Source organism: Andrographis paniculata, unplaced genomic scaffold (assembly GCF_009805555.1).
Source record: "Andrographis paniculata isolate CXL003 unplaced genomic scaffold, ASM980555v1 Contig62END, whole genome shotgun sequence".
NCBI classification, from domain to species: Eukaryota; Viridiplantae; Streptophyta; class Magnoliopsida; order Lamiales; family Acanthaceae; genus Andrographis; species Andrographis paniculata.
This window is the reverse complement of record NW_026137598.1, coordinates 7,003,107-7,021,128: the sequence shown is the minus strand read 5'-3', so window position 1 is coordinate 7,021,128 and position 18,022 is coordinate 7,003,107. Positions and strand designations below refer to the sequence as shown.

The following is an 18,022-nucleotide window of genomic DNA, read 5'->3' as shown; positions in this document are numbered from 1 at the left end:
TAATATTTTTTTTCATTCAACTACAAAATATATATATTTATATCGTTTCATTATAAAGTAAACATTTAATTAAATACTTCATTTATTTTTTCAAGAATACACTTACTATATATCACATCATTATATTTATACCAAAAAAAATAAAGATAAAAAGATCATTACACTATTTTTAACTAAATTGGATTCGATAAAAAATTTAATTTGATTTTAATTTTAATTGTTATAAATTGAAAATTATGATTTTATTGTTAATAGTAATTATTTATTTATTTATTTTAAGTTGTAAATTATTATCGAAGAAAATGAACAAATTGAATGGCACCGATGAGAATGGAAAATAAAAAGAAATATTCTCCACTTATTACTTCATTCCATGATCGTCGTAATTAGTTTGCTTGGATTGTAAGCTATCCAAACCCCACCAATCAATGCCCTCCCTTTGTATTAATTTATTAATTAATACTTTCCAAATTCTATTACTCTTTTCCTTTAGACTTTTCAAAGCTATATTAATATTTAAATATAATTTAAATATTGAATTATTTAACCTATTGTTTTTTTAATTAAATTTAATAAAATTTGATACTATCCAAAAATTATTTTTATTATCTTTAATAAAACATTAAACTTACATTCTACTATAATTATTATTTAAATAATTTAGAGGGTAATTAATTAATTAAATTTGAAGATTATATTAAATTATTCAAATATGTTGTCGAGTTTATAATAATAAAAATAATAATAATAATAATAATAAAGCATAATGTAGTGTAGCATAATCATTTTCATCATCATCAAAATATGAAAAGGAAATAGTAAAAGGTAAAAGGCGAATGGTCCCCTCAACAAACTAACTGCATCACTGATTTGTTGGGCTCCTGGACTCCAGCGCCTTGCTAGATTGGGTTCCGAAGTCCCGGGAGCTTCTAGGTAAAATTTCCCTAGAAGATACATTACAGCTGGAGATCACATATATAGACTAAACAGACTGGCACAGGAAAACCTACTCTCTCTCTCTCTCTCTATCTCTCTCTATCTGTATCTCTGTCACCGAAAATATGCAGCGGCAATCGCTGGGGTCGCCGACGTCGTTGAAGCTCGTGAAGCATGAGCACCTCGGTACTCCTGATCCTTCATCGTCGACGGCGTCAATTTCTGCGTCTGGCTCGTCGTTGTACGGACACAAGGATTGCAGGACGGAGGCAGATGAGGCGTTGAAGAAGCTTCAGAGGCCGAAGCCTAAATCTAATCAGCCGGAAACCTACATTCATCTCATACCTATGCTTACTCTCCTCTGCTTTCTCATTCTCTACCTTTCCTCTCACGATCCTTCTGCGATTGGTATGTAACGCAATCGTTTGGTTATAATTTCTGACTCGGTTACTGTTTCCTGAGACTTTTCATTTTCTGATTTGTTTATTTGTTCAGATTTGGCTGAGTTCAACGGCTTCAAGCCTCGCTCCGACCTCCAAAGTTTGAGTAATTTCTTAGTTCTTCCATTTCTTCAGTTTACATCTCTCGAATTAGGAGTAATTAAACACGGATGAACATTTTCCTTTTCAGAGGAGAATATTTCTAAATTGCAACGCATTGTCGACCTCAAAAAGGAGGATATGTTGGCTATACGAAGTTTGAAGAACTTAGAGCATACGCCGGCCCGGCGCCACCGGAAAATGGCACGTGTTTAGGCTGCGCTCGCTCTTCATTTTTCCTCACATGTACGTTTCTCACTACATCTTCCTTCGTATATAAATTGATTTCTATGCAAAAATCTAATATCTCCATCATACCACCATATATTCGTTATCACTTTTTCTTTCTTTTTTTCCATAAATTTTTCTGTCGGTGGAAAATGACTCTCATAACAATAATTAACATCAATAATAACCAATAATATTTTTTAAAAAACGCGTATAGTATTTCATTTTTACTTAAAATTATTTATCTATGTTACAAATATTGTTGTAAATTTTTTCTCTGGACCTCTGTTTCTGATTTGTAAATAATATCATTAGGCAGTGTTCGAGTGTTGGCAGTGTTCGTGTTAAATATCTGTGATATAAAATTGTTATATTTTGGGAAATATATATGAATGAGTCAATAAAATGTGATAAAAAAAATTTATAGGTTGAATCGACATTTCTGTAAATAAATGTAATATTAAAAAGTATAAGTTAAAATATAAATAAATTATTTGATATACATGAAAATTTATATTTGTAAATAAATAGTTTGTGATATTAATTGTACACTATTCTATATGTGATTATTATACACTGGGGTTGTGTGATATTAATTGAACGTAAAAATTTAAAAGGCAGAATTAATGGAAGAGCGGAGTTATGAATGTGGGGCTACGAAAAATGGGAAACAGCTGTAATACGGCTGTTAGTTTAACGAGCCTCGTGGTGCGGTTGCATTTTGCCAGTTGTCTGTTCTTTTGGTGAAATTGCACTTAACCCCTTCAACATTTTCACACAATACTCCCTGTATAAGGAAATTAACTTCAATTTGCCCCATCAAATATATTGTCTTCTCTTTTGTGAATGGCTTCTTGCTTGGTCGTGTTTGAAATAATAAAATTCTAGATTAAAATAACCCTTAAATAAAAATAGGCACTATGCTGTTTTAAATAATTATACTATTATCAACTATAGTTTTGCCGAACAAAGGCATTTATTTTTATAGATAATAATAATAATAATAATAATAATAATAATAATATAGTCCAGTAATTATTTTATGGCTCCTTTGAAATAAATAAAAAGCACTGGCCAACCATTTTATAAAGAGTCAAGTCTCGCCGAGGATTTGATTTTTATTTCGAAATCAATTTCTTATTGTTCAAATTAAAGTGAATTTTAAATCAAAACGCAAACCAAACAAATTTCTACAATTACATTTCCCGAGTATGAGTTTTCTACTTACCAATTTGATTTGATATTTTAATTTGACATTATATTTTATAAAATAAAGTTATAGTAGTATATTCTTTCTAAAAAGTAAATCAAATTCGAAGCAAGTATAACCCAAAAGTAGAGAACCTGCAACTTACCAAGAAAAGCACCCAATGCAACAATAATACCCACTTATATACTGCACTTGATAAGACTAACTATATAATCTTTAACTTTCTTTATATTCTCAACTCAACAAAAAAATACCATCCCATCGAACCAATTCAAGTCTCAAGAAACAAAATAGTTTCAATCCGTCTTACCCGAAGTGCACTCAACGAGCAGCGGCGGCAATGTAAACATTAAAAAATAAAAGATTGCGACGAAAATGACTACGACGGCAAAACATCAAACGAAGGGATAGAATTAAAGTATCAAACCTTGCACCGGAGCCGGTTTCGAAGAATGCTGCTCTTCGGAATCGAACCCTTTAGGCGATTCGGATAGATGAATTCGGGCGTAGTCATCCACCATCTTCCTCTTCTTCTCGTCTTCAGTCTCGATAACTTTCTCCCTCGTCTTCTGGCCGACATCCCCGGCAGCCTTGGTCACCTTGCTGAAAGCTCCCGTCACCCATGTCGTCCCGGTGAGTACGTATCTGTTCTTCATGATGGCTGATCCGGCATTGCTGACCGTCTGTTCGGCAGCTGCGAGCGCCGACTTCGCTTTCTCCGAGACGTGGAGCTTCTCGTCCACTTCCCGGACTTTGTCGTTCACCAATGAAGTCCCCATGCTTATCTTCTCCGTCAGCCCTATTCTTTTGTCGAGGGACGCGACTTTGGCACTCGCCGTGGAGGTTAGCTGGTGCTTCTCGTCGAATGCCTTGGCTTTGTTGACGGCATCTTTGCCCAAGATGAAACCCTTTGCGAGCATCCCGCTTACGACATCCTCCGCCTTCTGTAAAGCAGAATCGTTCCCGGTTTTCGCCTCTGACGGCTGCCAATATTTCGCGGGGTTTCGGTTAGACAGCTAATGTAACTATCAAAACATGTTTATATCAAAAATATAACTTGAACAATAAACATGCTAGAAGTAGTTAAAGAATAGAATGTACCGGAGGTGGTGCGAGGGCAGCGGGAGGAAGCGTGTAGTCGGGGTCGAGAGCGATCTCCACAACCATGTCGACAATAGTTGCACCCTGAAATTGTTAGACAAGATTCTAAGCTGCAATACACGATAGGTAAACGGAATGCATTTCTCCGGCAAAAAGGTAAATTGATTTTCAGGGATAAGTAACATTTTGTTTAGAATATAAACAGACACAAACATTTGAAGTCGCCCAAAAAAGGAAACATTCAAGATCGATTATTGGTATATCAAACTAACTACGAAGCTTTAGGGCATGGAGCATGATAGGTTACATAAACATGAACCATAGCTAAAAAGAAATCTAAACTGCAATTTGCTGCAATAGTTTTTGTCATTGTGAAAAGTTTTTCTATAAGAAATTGTGATCATCTCGAACAAGAAATGCTTAACTAATTCAAAAAAGATCGCAATCTATTTCAAGAACGATAACCAAAAATAAAATTACAAAAGAAAGAAAGGAAAGAGAGGGAAGCGAGAATCACCGAAAGGAGAACAGCAGTCTCCGCACCCTGTGTGTCTTTGAAGGTGACAAAAGCAATTTGACACCGTTCAGTATCGCTGCATAAACATTAGCATCTTACGATCAACGAAAACCATACATACAAAGCAATCAATGAACCCACATATTATACATACATATATACACATATATATATATATGCATGCTATTTATATGAATCAACACTGGAAAGTGCCAAAACTACCTTCGCGTCTCGACGTATTCAATATCACCAGAAAAGGAGAAGAATTCTTGGATTTCTCGTTCCGTTGCACTCAAAGAGAGGTTGCTGACCCTCACAGTTTTTATCTAGGGAATTCAAACAAGTAGGAATCATTAGTCTTGTTTTATTACAGAATGCAACGTCCATAGCACGCGATGTGGTGTAATAATAGAATGGTTCACATAGTAACAACCTATTGCAGGAATTCTATATTTACAGAATAGGACAATCAACTAAAATACAACGAGGCTGTTATCTTTTTACATATCTTCAAAATGCCCACAATTCTTAATCAAACGCTTAATATCATAACCAATCTTAAAATTTCCTCGGTGAATTCATAAGCTGCAAGCATTAAAATGAAACCGTGTTCATCGCAAACACGACCCTACCACTTTAACATCAGCCATGATACAATTTAAGAATCATAACCATACATAATGGTGTGAAAACCAACTAAAATTCCAATGATTTAGATCCTCAATACAACATAAGCCAACTCATAAAACAACAAATATAGGATGTGAAACTTTGGTTAGATGTAGTCCACATTCGAAGGTGCAATGGATGATAACAGGGAGTCAAGATTGAGTAGGAATTTAAAAGATCTCCGGCTAGATTTCTTACTCTCTCATCCCATGGATAAATGCATATCATACTATGCATACTTTGTCCTATAATATACCAAGTTTCTACCGTACGACGTCGTCTTTCGCTATGCCTATTCAGTGATAGAACACAAAACCTCCTAAACCCCAGTAAGACCATGGTTAATTAAAAATCTAAACACTAAACATCACACTGGATACAAATCAAGCAATGCACAAAGGAAGCTTAACATTTTAAATCTCCTTTTGGATCAAATCTACAGAGCAGCTAACAAATCCATCATTCCTACTAAGGATGTCCTTTCATCTGCTCTCTAAGCAAGTTTCGAACCGTATGCCCGTCTAGGGATTCATCACCCCAATTAGATCAATAGAACAAAATGCCATAACCACATTAAGCCCTCACATATACATACACACACATATATAGAGAGATTCAAGTTCAAATTGATGACAATGACACTAACACAATTCAAATCACTAATTGAACCGACAAGATCTAAGCTCCCAAACAACTGCAATTGGTAGAATAAAAAACTCAAAACTATCACATAAATCAATATAATCCACCAAACAGAAGAATCAAAGCACCAACGCGCATCAAAATCAAATCCCCATTGCCCTGCAACCAATTGAATCCCAAACCAATCGGAAAACCAAGCAAACATACAAAATACATTAAACGAAAACCGAAGACAGCCAGAGGTAGCCGGCCGCTCATCTACTCACCGACATCGTTGCTGCTGCCTCCAGAAATGCACAGGAACACCCAATCCAATGAATGTGTGAACTAGGAATTGAATTTGAAGAGGATCTTGAAGACGGCAGGCAGTTGATGAAACGCGTTGACGAGTACGACAAAAATAAGAAAAAAAGGAAAGTTAAATTTATTTTTATAACTTATATATTTTCTTTGAAAAATTCATATTTATTAAAACTTTTATATATAAAAAAAATCTTAAATTAAAAACTTATATTATTTTCACAAACTCTATTTTTATATATTATTTAATTTTTATTATTTTAAAAAAGTTCATTTTTTTTTTCAAAAGAAAGCCAATTTCTAGGTCAAATCTATCTATCTATTTATTATTATAAATGTTAAGAATTCATAAGAACGTGCCCACAAACACTCTTGCCACATCTACACGTTCATCATCATTAATTGTACAAAACTTAAAAAATAAAAATAAATATATTTTTTGCATAATATAATTGGAATGTTATTTCAAAATAATTTTTTATTATTCAAAATAATTTTTTATTAGAAATGTTTTATTTTTTTCTTATTAAATATATGTCAAAATCTATAAAAACTCAAACTAAAATATAAACCACACACGCTCATATTCGTATACTCTTTATTTATATTTAAAATTTAGGAGTGTTCCATTTTTTCATGTTGTGATACGTATCATTGTTATTTGGGTAAATTATATATAACCCGGTTGACTTTTAGTAAAAATATACAAAATATTATTTATTTTATTTATTACGTGAAACTCTCTTATAATATAAAATTTGCATGAAACACTCACGTTCTATAGTTCAGGGATCCGCGACTTAGACCGTACATCTTTCTTGGTATATCCAGATAAACCATCCACTTGCTGGACAGCTGGGGATATTCCAAAATTAATGTTCGGTTCTAAATAAAAACGTAAATTACACAAATTTTATATATAAAAAAATGTAAAAGATGTTAAATAATTTTTTTAATTAAATAAATAAATAATTTTTCATTTTATACTTTTTTAAGACAAATTGTTATATGATTTTTACAAAAATTGTAAAAATAAATTATTGATCAATTATTTATTTATTTATTTTATTCAAAAAATTTATTTAAGGTATTTTTTATTTTTTATTTTTATAAAACTTGCATAATTTAGGTATTTATTTATAATCAAACATCAGTTTTGAACGGGTATTTTGTGCAAATTTTACATTAAGATAAGGGGTTTTACGCAATAAATAAAACATAGAGTATTTTGTACATTTTTACTAAAATACAATAAAGTGTTATATAATTTACCCTTGTTATTTGTTGCTTTAATTATTTATTTTTATTGAAAAGTAATATAAGATCGAGGAGCTAGTTTGTAATAATTTTGTTAAATTTCATATTTTGTAAAATAATATTTATTTAATTTTTTTATTATGTAAATATATCAATCTTACGTATAATTTAAATTATTTCTACAATAAAAACAATCTTAGCATTTTTATTATTTATATATATATATGATAGTTTTATTTGTTGCATTCAAATTTAAAAAATTATTCAAAAGACCACAAAAATATTACTATAAAGGTAAATTTATTATTTAACTTAAAATGCCACTAAGTACAATATTTTTTTCCATCCATATTAAAAGCTAATGTTAGTCTTGTATGTGGATGAAGGTTGTTTGAAAATTAATTTAGTACATATGTCAAATGCTCTAATATATTTTGAAATACTTTTATTTTAATTTGTTTTACATATTTTAAAATATTTATAAAATAAAAATAATTAAATATATTTTATCTCACTACATTGAAAAAATAAATATATATTTTTCTTTTATTTCATTATCTCATATTTAATTTATTTACTTAATTCTATTCACCTAAACTTTAATGTTAAAACCCAAATGTTGCATCGGATGTGCGACATAGTGAATAATATTTTTGTTCATTTAACATTTTTAGGCGGAACAAATTTTTTAAAATATTATTTTTATATAATACACTATATTTTACCATTCACAAAAATCAACAATTATATATATTTTTTATATTATTAAACACAATTTTTTTATATAAATATCATAAAAAAAACATAATTATTATAAAATACAGTTATCAAAAAAACACACAAGGAAAAAAATATAATAATAATGATAAATACTTATATACGCATTCCAATCACAAACTTACAACAATTGGCCTTGTTGTCTAATGCTTACAAAGTTACAATGAGTTTCTCCTAAGCTAAATCTAAGGGTTTGTTTATTTTAATGAATTTGAAAAAATTTTAGTTTGAATTTGATATTAAAATAACGTACGATACGGTACTTTTCAGAAAAAATAAATTGTATGTTTTTTTAAAAAAATACAAAATACACAGATAGTAGAAACTTGGAGTTTTTAGTACTTCATCCGTCCCAAAAAGAAGTATCAATTTGCTTTTTGTATATAGTTTTAGAAATATTAGTATTATATTAGGATATAATAAGGTCATCAATATAAATTCAACATTATTTTATTAAAATTTAAACCAAAACAAAATTCAGTACTGTAAATTTCTAACAAAAATAAATACACTTAATACTAACATTCACCACCCTATTATACTAACTAAACTTGTGATTAAAGTATAAACAACGCGTTAATTATTATTATTATTATTATTATAAACTTGGCTTAAAATACCGCGGGACCATGGCCGTGCTGTCCACGTGTCAATTACCGACAGCCGTCCGCCATGATCGCATCCAACGGCCAACGTTGAGCGCAAAAGTCTTCTTCGCTGTAAAGACTGCAGGAACGGCCACCAGAAGCAGAAGAGAAGGAAAGAAATCCTCAACTCCGAAAGCCCTTGCCCTTTTCCTTCTCCCTCCGTTTCGCTCCCACAAAACTCCTCCAATTCTGCCGCTCTTATTGCTGCAGTCCGTTACTCGGTATTCGTGTCGATTCGGATCGCGAAATTCCCGGAAAAATTCCCAAACCCAGTCAATTGATATCTAGGGTTTCTTTTTGAGTGGCGGATTGTGATTGTGATTGAGATTTCGATCTTCGGATTCGTGTTCTGTGATTGCAGCGCAGAGAGTCCGGTTTGGGAGAAGAATAGATGAGTTTCCAGGATCTTGAAGCGGGTCGAGGAATTGGGTCGCGGAGGGGGTACACAAATGGGAAGCAGGATCCCACTCAGGCTGTGGCGTCCGGAATTTTCCAGATCAACACGGCCGTGGCCACATTCCAACGCCTCGTTAACACTCTCGGCACTCCCAAGGATACGCCTGAGCTCCGCGAGAAGCTGTTAGTTCTTTGATTTTATTTGTTTATCGTACGGTATTTTGGTGCAAATTGCTTTGAATCTGAAGGAACTGTTTGATATCTCGGAGAAAAACTTGTGTGTTGGTTTTGTATGCGCTGATTACTGATTTTGATTCGTTGAATTGTGAGCTGAATCCATTATTTGGGGAACTATTTTAATTTCTCTGTTATATTTTGGTCGATTATCAACATCATCGTATAAACTCTCCAAGACATGATTTAGAGTTACTTGTTGTGTCAATGACCTCAAATGAAATTTCCCAATGATATGGACGGTTAATAAATTTCAATTCATCTTTCGATATCCATTGATTTTTATGTAAATGGCTTACACCTGAAGAGGGTGTTTGTGATCTTGATCTATTGTTTATGATCCATAATCTGTTATTATTACATTTAGTGTTTAATTATATTTCTTTGTGGAGTTTATGTTAGTTCTACTCATACGCAGGCATAAAACTCGGCTTCATATCGGACAGTTGGTGAAAGATACTTCTGCGAAACTTAAGCAAGCTAGTGAAACTGATCATCATGCCGAAGTCAGTGTAAGACAGCATCCTAATTGAACTTTTGGTAATCTTGTTGCCTGTCGCGAATATCCATAGTTGCTATTAGTAGTTCAGTACTAGAATGATAGGATTGCTTGTAATCTGTAGTTGCTCAAAGTTACCAATTCCTAGTAGCCGATGCATGGTAAATGATTATGTTCTTACCATCCCAATTCGTGCAGGCAAGCAAGAAAATTACTGATGCGAAACTTGCAAAAGACTTCCAAGCAGTCTTGAAGGAGTATCAAAAGGCCCAGCGGCTTGCAGCCGAGAGGGAGACAGCTTATACACCTTTTGTTCCCCAGTCTGTACCTCCCAGGTAATATGCTATTTGATTTTTTTTTAAAAAAAAAAGGAAAAAGAAAATGTTACCTTTTATTTACAGTTAAAATTAGAGTGATAAGTTAAAAGTTTGAGCTAGAATTTTGATAATTGTAAATTTCCAATTTTGGTTTCTAAGTAGTCTCATAGCCCAATTAAAGAACTTTCTATGTAACGGTATTTGGGGAACCGTATAACTAGATGTAACTTATCAGCTTTGAATATATTTTATCCGATTGCTATTGATTGTTTCTGATGCAACATATTTTTAAATTTGATCATCTCCTGCAGCTTTATGGACGGTGATATAGATGCGAGCTCGGACAAGAATCCAGAACAACAAGCTCTTCTCACACAGACCAGAAGGTACACATTTATGCATGTTATATGGAATTATTGTCGTTACAATGAGCATACACAACAGATGAATGAACTCAGCTTTCAATAATTGGGCAATTTGTAACTCCTTTTATTTCAATCCATCTATAATAAGTGCATGCAACTTGTTTATGGTACCAATTGCAATTCACCTATCTTCTTAAGTATGTGTCTACTTATCTCGTGTAAATTCAATTCCGTTTTAGCATCAGGAAATTTTTCAAATTAAATTAGTTGGGTAATGTCCCTCTAATTCTTTGAGTGATTTGAACGTTGCTTTGCCTTGTCACACATGGAATATTTGAACCACTCCGGTGCTGCCTGGAATCTGGATACCATTTTTTTTCATATTTGCCAGTCCTAAAGTAGATCAATCGGAAAGTTCGGTTCTATTTTCATCCAAGCTCGAATGATTTGTTGTGCTGATTGTAGTGTTTATGCTGCAGGCAAGAGGTGGTGCTGTTGGACAACGAGATTGCTTTCAACGAAGCCATTATAGACGAAAGAGAACATGGAATACAAGAAATACAACAACAAATTGGTGAAGTGAATGAGATATTTAAAGACCTTGCTGTACTAGTTCACGAGCAAGGAACTATGATTGGTAAACAACTTCACTGCATTAGGCCTCACTCGACTCAAATGCTAACCTTATTGCCTCTTTTGCCAGATTGGTTATCGATTTTTAGATATCATGTTTGAAACAAAGATCTAATCCCGGAACCTTTTCTTATCTCCTTATGCAGATGATATTGGATCTAACATTGAGGGAGCTCACGCAGCAACTGGTCAAGCGAAATCCCAACTCGTCAAAGCTTCCAAGACCCAGAGATCAAATTCGTCGCTGGTGACTTATATATATCATACAATATATTTGATCATCACTCGTGAGTGTCGAGGTATTGTGGCGCTTTCTCATTTGTCTCTTCCTTTCGCAGGCTTGCTTGCTGTTGGTGATTTTTGGCATCGTGATTCTCATAGTGATCATAGTTCTCGCTGCCTGATCGCTTATACGAAACGAGGTAATCGGGCCCGAGAAGAGTATTTTACTTAATGTGTGTGTCGTTCTTGAGTTTCAAACATAATCAAATCAAGTTTGTTTAAGGAGTTTTTATACGGTTTGATTGATATAGATCCGCCATTGTTGATGGCTGCTGCTTCTTACTGGTTTCTTATATTCTTGTAAATTTATGCTTCCAGTTCCAGATTGCTTATTCAATTTGCAGTGCTTGTTGTCACATTCAAACCATTTTTTTGGTTTACTTTGGGTTACTAAAATAATCTTTGTATGTACCCAAAAATAAAACCTAACATTAGAGATTATTTAATCCCAACAAATGGACATGCCCCAGTTTGAGTTTTTATCTTCATAGAAGGCTTCACATATTTTTGGTCAGCATTATAAATAAAGGAAATTAATAAAAAAAATAAAAAATTACCCTATAGGATCATTTGCTCAAATACATCATTTTATTTATAAAAATTGAATCAACAAATTGGCTTTCTTGTTGGGTTACTAATTTTATTAAAAATAAATGGAATTACAGTAATTTTTAAAATAAATTCATTTATTATTACTACGTACTATTATAAGATGAATAATTGTAGACATAAATAAACAAGGTAATGTAAAATATAAAAAAAAAAAATTAATATTTATTAAATATATTTAAAATTTATTAACGGCAGCAAAACACATCCCATGGAATCAGTGCAGACACGTGGAGTACACTTACACATGCAGCGCGTGCTGCTCACCTTCCCTGACCGTGTTCGCCATTATTTCTCTTTTCCTTTTCTGTATGTAATACCTCTATATATTTTCTATTAAATTTGATTAATTAATTCTATTTATTTATTATATCTTCTTCAGGCCTCCACCCCGCACAAGGGTTTTCCGAGTGCATTTTTCCAAATCCCTAATTCTGCGCACCAATTCGTCGTCAATTCCCAAAGTTTTTACAGTTTGTTATCTTGTTGAATATGCTCTCTATTTAATTTGGAGTGTTGATATGGAACCAGCGACCGCTTCTTCTGATGCTAACGGCGGAGGTTCCACACCGGCGCCGGCCCCGGCCCCGGCACCGATGCCGACGACGAATGCGCCACCTCCGTTTCTGGTGAAAACGTACGACATGGTGGATGACGCTAGCACGGATAAGATAGTGTCGTGGAGTCCGACCAACAACAGTTTCATCGTGTGGGACTCTGCGGAGTTTGCTAGAGAGTTGCTGCCGAAGCACTTCAAGCACAGCAATTTCTCCAGCTTTGTCCGGCAGCTAAACACTTATGTGTGTATCTTCTCCTCTCCATTTTTTTTATTATTTTTATTTTCTTTGAAACTGGTATGGCAATATTAACGGGCAGATCGATGGATGTGGAGCATTGAAATAAGGAGCTTTGTTTGTGTGTTGGCCCCCTTGCTGTTATTTAATTTTTGTCTTATCTTTTGGCTTGTAGATTTCTCTTTTCTAGTGATTTTGATTAAACGTATGCTCATTTGATTGTTGTTTTTTAGCTGGAGTAACTTGACATAGAGTTCAGTAGATTAGGCTGAGATTGAGAACTGTTCTGCTGCCACTGGTAAGCTTGCTTGTTGGGATAGGATTTTGACACAAGAAATTTTTCTTTCTTGCACATTGAAGGCCCATGGTGTCGTCAAGGAATGGACTCCAAATGGGTGTTCCTATTGTGCTCTGGTTAGCTGAAGACATTCATTGACTAATTAGATTAAACTATAAACTACCTACTATTAACCTAACTCAAAATATATAAGAAAAATCTTAGTGTTGTTCTACATATAGGCAGGCCCGCACACACCATCTCGATATCGCCCTGCTCTGGAGCTTTATTACCTTCGAAGGCAACCCCTTTGCCACTTAGATTCCTTTCAGTGAGTCAATAGAACACTAGGTGAAAATATTTTATGTGGCATAATGTTTAATACTGGATGCCTAGTGTATGTTTTAATTTTTGTTCACTTTTCTAAATAGCGCTGGGAAGATTTGAATTGATTGAGTCCTATGAATTTGGGAAGCAAAAATGGCAACTTATTAGATACTGAGGATTGTGAGGTTTAGAATGAATATTTCTGCTGGTTGTTATAGATTCATGGATATATTAGAGGCCATTAATGTCTTCTCACTAGGTGGAATTCAGTGAAGAGAGTCTAAAGGCTTTAAATTCATGTTTCTAGTTCCTGTAATTTGATATCTTATAGCAGTTTGTTTATTCCAGTGGACTTATAACTCTCAAATGTCCCCAGCCATTTAACCGACAAGTTAAGGGTGGATTTTAGTTACTCCCTTGAAAATGATAATTAAAATATGGAGTTCGCATTTATGACATTGGGATCCACGGTGACATGTTTTTCCATTTTAAATAGGTTAAAACATTGATATCGTGTTTAGTGGATGCACATTTTGTATTGTACATGTTTTTGGCTTAGGAATTCAGTCGTTACCCAATGTGAACAAAATATATCCAAATGTTGTTAGAGATAGGCGTATATATACACATATATTTGTCAAAACCTATTAACTAAGGGTTTTGCTTACTTTTATAGTTATTGGATTTGATGTTTTGTTTGGAAAACGAGAGTTGGATTTGATATTTTGAGGGAATCTTGAGAGGTTGAATAGATAATTTTTGGGAAAAAACCTCAAATAACCTAAATAACATTAAAACGAGATTCCACATCTTAGCATCTTACTAGGATTCAATTCATCAGTTGCAAACTCTTCCCTGGTATACCTTGGTATCATACTTTGAAAGAGTCACGTTTGTATAATGCAATTGTAGCATGGTGTCATGGCTTCAGATGTAAATCATTCTTGGAAAACTTCCTACTCCTAGCATTCTCAAGGTGTATTTTCTACAAGATATTCCTGTGAGATTTTTTTATTTTTTTTTAAATTCATTCAAGTTCATGAATCAATCTATTTTTTCTTTTCTATATAACAAGCATTTTCTACTATTGCCAGCCTGTGTAACTGTGTTTTACATTAAATTCCTAGATTGATGTCAATTTCTTTTGTGTTTGTGCTCAGTTGAACCTAAAACCATGATGGCGGTTTTGTTTTTTTTTTCAACAATGATCTTTTTTTTAGTTCCTTTATGGGGCTTTTGTGCGGCACAGGGTTTTAGAAAGGTTGACCCAGACCGCTGGGAGTTTGCTAACGAGGGATTCTTGAGAGGGCAAAAACATCTGCTTAAAAACATTAGTCGTAGGAAACCTGCCCATGGGCAACCTCAGCAACAGCTACAACCAAATGGACAGAGTTCTGCAGTCGGGGCATGTGTCGAGGTTGGGAAATTTGGGCTTGAAGAGGAAGTTGAGATCCTTAAAAGGGACAAGAATGTGCTTATGCAGGAGCTTGTCAGGTTGAGGCAGCAGCAACAATCCACTGACAACCAGTTACAAACAATGGTGCAACGCCTTCAGGGTATGGAACAGCGTCAACAGCAGATGATGTCATTCTTGGCAAAAGCTGTGAACAGCCCTGGATTTCTTGCACAATTTATGCAGCAGCAGCAGCCAAAAGATGGCGGTCGACGCTTATCTGAAGGCAATAAAAAGCGGAGACTTAAGCAGGACGATGTTTCTCCCGATGATTCTACCAGTCCTATGGACGGTCAAATTGTTAAATACCAACCATTAATGAATGAGGCAGCAAAAGATATGCTCAGGCAGCTTATGAAGGTAGATTCTTCACCAAGGCTAGAAAACTTCAACAACACATCCGACAGTTTCTTGATTGGTGATAATATATCGACTTCTGCTGCATTGGATGCTGGGAGTTCTTCAAGCTATGTTTCAGGAGTGACTCTACAGGAAGTACCCACAACATCTGAGCCATTATTCATCCCAACAATTTCAGAAATTAATGGAGGCTCTTCTACAGGTATATCTGATGCCCGAGCATCATCAGCTGGTGCATCTCCTGAAGGTATGAGTAATCAAGTTTTTGGCATGGGACCTCTTATTGGAGGTGATCAAGCACTTCCGACTACCCTTCCATCGACAGGCACAGTAGTGCCTGGGATCCCTCAAATGGTGTCAGAAAGCAATGTCAATATCATGGGACCAGAAACTGGGAGTAGTTTCATGAATACTTCATCATTGACAGTAGACGACAAAGTTCCATTCGATATAAGTGGATTCTCCTCCAATTCACAGATGGAATGGGATGACTCCCTACTGGATGAGATCCCTGAACTTCCTGGAGTTGGTGATCCCTTCTGGGAAAAGTTCCTTGCGAGCCCGAGCCCACCACCATTTGACACTGAGATGGACTCAACCCGAACTAATAATTTACCCAATGAAGAGACAAAGCCCTTGGATAATGGATGGGACAAATCACAGCACATGGCACAACTCACCGAGCAGATGGGTCTTCTCTCATCAGATGCTAAGAAAGCCTAAATTTTCTAATTGTGGTACGCCATCACCACCCAAGATCTTTTCTGGCCACATATCGAATTAACTTTGTACTTACTGTAAACTTATGTGGCGCTGACCGTTGCGTTTTAACTTTCTTCTCAACATTATATGCTCTACATATTCTTTGCACATATGAATTGTATGTTTTTGCAACCTATATTTTTACTCTTCCTGCCTGTTACATTAATCAGATACTCTCCTTAATAGCCTGTGGTTCTAAGTCTATGTCTACATATCCAGGCTTCTCGAGTTCTTTTTAAATGGTATTCTGTGCACTTAGTTTTGCAATGTTCTATCAAGCGATGCTTTTTCAATTCAGTGAACTATGTTGTGCCAGCCGACAACTTGCTGTTGTACCTTGGAGTTTTGCTTGCTTATTTAGACAATGACTATGAAAGTCGATTGGTGGTTCTGTTCATTACCGGCGGTGTTAATTTAGTTTCTTTTGAAGTTGCAATTGTTCAAGCTAAAATGCTAAAGCACTACATCGTATGTTTCCTTCATGTAAAAATTCAGTGGGTCGATATGTAATGAGCATAATCTGTCAATATTTTTGCATTTTACTTCCCATATGCTGTATTTGGTATCAAAAAGTTTTTGGAACCTTATTTTATTTGTTGAAGATCATGTCAAGGAGTATATAAATACTACTAATCTATTTAGTGCTGAAGCAAACTATTTTTGCTTTCTACCATTTAACTTTAGGGGACCAAGTTTCCACTTCTTCTCTCTTTTGGTTATGTTGCTTTGCGTAGCGGGCTGGATATGCCCGAATAATATACCCGGTAAACTACTAGGCGCTCATGTTACCACATGTAGGATTAATCAAATTCTAGGCCAGATCCAAGAAGTCCTTGTATGAACAAGGATTGGTTTTTGTTCCCCATTTAGTGACTTTAGGTTGGGATAGGGATTGGGGAAATTATAGATAACTTTCCATTTGATATTTGGAGTTGTTGATTAGAGTAAAGTTGCGAGTTTTTGGTTAATTTCAATATGGATGTTAAGATATATATATGCATATATTACTCTATACATAAGTAGGCTCTTTGTTTTCCTTTTTCTATTTTTTGGGGTAATGTGTATATGAGATCATCACTAGTCCTGAATTTTTCTACATTTGTTGTTAGAATTTTCCTATAATTGATGTAATGTACAAATTTCAATCCATTATTGTCTTAACTGTTTGTTGAATTAGTTTTAAAGTGGATTGTCATCCACACCAAGGAATCAACTTTTATATATTTTCACACTATATTTGATTTACTGATTTAGCATTACTTATTATTATTATTGTTTTTTTGTAAAAATTGATTCTATAATGGTGGGAAGGGAGTCATCTGGTTATGTTGCCATCATTGGTTAGGATGTTTTTTTCAATATTTGGGAATTATGTCTTGGTTGACAAAAATTGGCGCACACACACACACACACATATATATATATATATATATATATGAATTAATGTGACATTGGGGGTGTTATACGATCAATTAATTGATTGACCATAATGTTACATGTTATGAGTCGTTAAGAACCCATTGGTGTCTTCATAATGGTGGGGTGTTATAAGATCAATTAATTGATTGACCATAACTTTCTTTTTTTAAAAAAAAAATAAAAAATAAAATAATACATAAATTATGTTAACAAAATACAAACTTATCATTATTGTTTGTCCCATTATCATTATTGTTTGTAATTTAAAATGAGATTAAATACGTGAAACGGACGTACGGATGGAGTATTATTTATTGATTTTATTTATTTATTTAATTTTTAAGTTATGAAACAAAATTCGAACATAAATAAAGTTCGAACCCCCAATTTAATACAAATCAAAATCATTAATGAACCGCGACCACCATACAGATTGCTCACCGTAAATTCATGCCCAGAGTTAAAAGTATTT

General features: G+C 34.1%; 4 protein-coding genes across 8 annotated transcripts; 3 read left to right on the top strand and 1 right to left on the bottom strand.

The window, feature by feature from the left end:
• Positions 1-997: 997 nt before the first annotated feature.
• LOC127260540 (uncharacterized) lies at positions 998-2,568 on the top strand. Of its 4 annotated transcripts, none has more exons than XM_051288298.1 (4): positions 998-1,344; positions 1,432-1,482; positions 1,567-1,721; positions 2,325-2,568. In XM_051288298.1, exons 1-3 carry the CDS (start codon positions 1,062-1,064, stop codon positions 1,689-1,691), a joined length of 459 nt encoding a protein of 152 aa, XP_051144255.1. In that variant the 5' UTR covers positions 998-1,061; the 3' UTR covers positions 1,692-1,721; positions 2,325-2,568. The 4 variants fall into 4 exon arrangements, with proteins under 4 accessions (XP_051144255.1, XP_051144254.1, XP_051144256.1 ...); XM_051288297.1 differs by having other exon boundaries at positions 2,321-2,568; XM_051288299.1 differs by lacking the exon at positions 2,325-2,568 and having other exon boundaries at positions 1,432-1,476; positions 1,567-2,303.
• Positions 2,569-3,109: 541 nt separating this feature from the next.
• LOC127261353 (binding partner of ACD11 1-like) lies at positions 3,110-6,259 on the bottom strand. 2 transcript variants are annotated; one of them, XM_051289672.1, is made up of 5 exons: positions 6,109-6,259; positions 4,754-4,857; positions 4,532-4,607; positions 4,015-4,098; positions 3,110-3,896 (listed from the first exon to the last, which is right to left on the bottom strand). In XM_051289672.1, the coding sequence occupies exons 1-5, from the start codon at positions 6,112-6,114 to the stop codon at positions 3,327-3,329; spliced, it is 840 nt and encodes a 279-aa protein (XP_051145629.1). In that variant the 5' UTR covers positions 6,115-6,259; the 3' UTR covers positions 3,110-3,326. The 2 variants fall into 2 exon arrangements, with proteins under 2 accessions (XP_051145629.1, XP_051145628.1); XM_051289671.1 differs by lacking the exon at positions 6,109-6,259 and adding an exon at positions 5,975-6,102.
• A 2,645-nt stretch (positions 6,260-8,904) lies between these two features.
• On the top strand, positions 8,905-11,907 carry LOC127260642 (syntaxin-22-like). Its single transcript, XM_051288479.1, has 7 exons — positions 8,905-9,402; positions 9,872-9,965; positions 10,151-10,287; positions 10,581-10,655; positions 11,114-11,271; positions 11,414-11,514; positions 11,606-11,907. Exons 1-7 carry the CDS (start codon positions 9,215-9,217, stop codon positions 11,669-11,671), a joined length of 819 nt encoding a protein of 272 aa, XP_051144436.1. The 5' UTR covers positions 8,905-9,214; the 3' UTR covers positions 11,672-11,907.
• Positions 11,908-12,516: 609 nt separating this feature from the next.
• LOC127260641 (heat shock factor protein HSF8-like) lies at positions 12,517-16,297 on the top strand. The gene is made up of 2 exons (XM_051288477.1): positions 12,517-12,958; positions 14,806-16,297. Exons 1-2 carry the CDS (start codon positions 12,680-12,682, stop codon positions 16,090-16,092), a joined length of 1,566 nt encoding a protein of 521 aa, XP_051144434.1. The 5' UTR covers positions 12,517-12,679; the 3' UTR covers positions 16,093-16,297.
• Positions 16,298-18,022: the final 1,725 nt, after the last annotated feature.

Coding starts and splice junctions, on each gene's coding strand:
- LOC127260540 (XM_051288298.1), top strand. CDS start 1,062: ATGCAGCGGCAATCGCTGGGGTCGCCGACGTCGTTGAAGCTCGTGAAG. Junction 1,345..1,431: donor TCACGATCCTTCTGCGATTG/GTATGTAACGCA, acceptor TTATTTGTTCAG/ATTTGGCTGAGTTCAACGGC. Junction 1,483..1,566: donor CTCCGACCTCCAAAGTTTGA/GTAATTTCTTAG, acceptor TTTCCTTTTCAG/AGGAGAATATTTCTAAATTG.
- LOC127261353 (XM_051289671.1), bottom strand. CDS start 6,100: ATGAGCGGCCGGCTACCTCTGGCTGTCTTCGGTTTTCGTTTAATGTAT. Junction 4,858..5,974: donor GGGATTTGATTTTGATGCGC/GTTGGTGCTTTG, acceptor TGAATTCCCTAG/ATAAAAACTGTGAGGGTCAG. Junction 3,897..4,014: donor CTGCCCTCGCACCACCTCCG/GTACATTCTATT, acceptor AAATATTGGCAG/CCGTCAGAGGCGAAAACCGG.
- LOC127260641 (XM_051288477.1), top strand. CDS start 12,680: ATGGAACCAGCGACCGCTTCTTCTGATGCTAACGGCGGAGGTTCCACA. Junction 12,959..14,805: donor TCCGGCAGCTAAACACTTAT/GTGTGTATCTTC, acceptor TGTGCGGCACAG/GGTTTTAGAAAGGTTGACCC.
- LOC127260642 (XM_051288479.1), top strand. CDS start 9,215: ATGAGTTTCCAGGATCTTGAAGCGGGTCGAGGAATTGGGTCGCGGAGG. Junction 9,403..9,871: donor CCTGAGCTCCGCGAGAAGCT/GTTAGTTCTTTG, acceptor ACTCATACGCAG/GCATAAAACTCGGCTTCATA. Junction 9,966..10,150: donor ATCATCATGCCGAAGTCAGT/GTAAGACAGCAT, acceptor CAATTCGTGCAG/GCAAGCAAGAAAATTACTGA.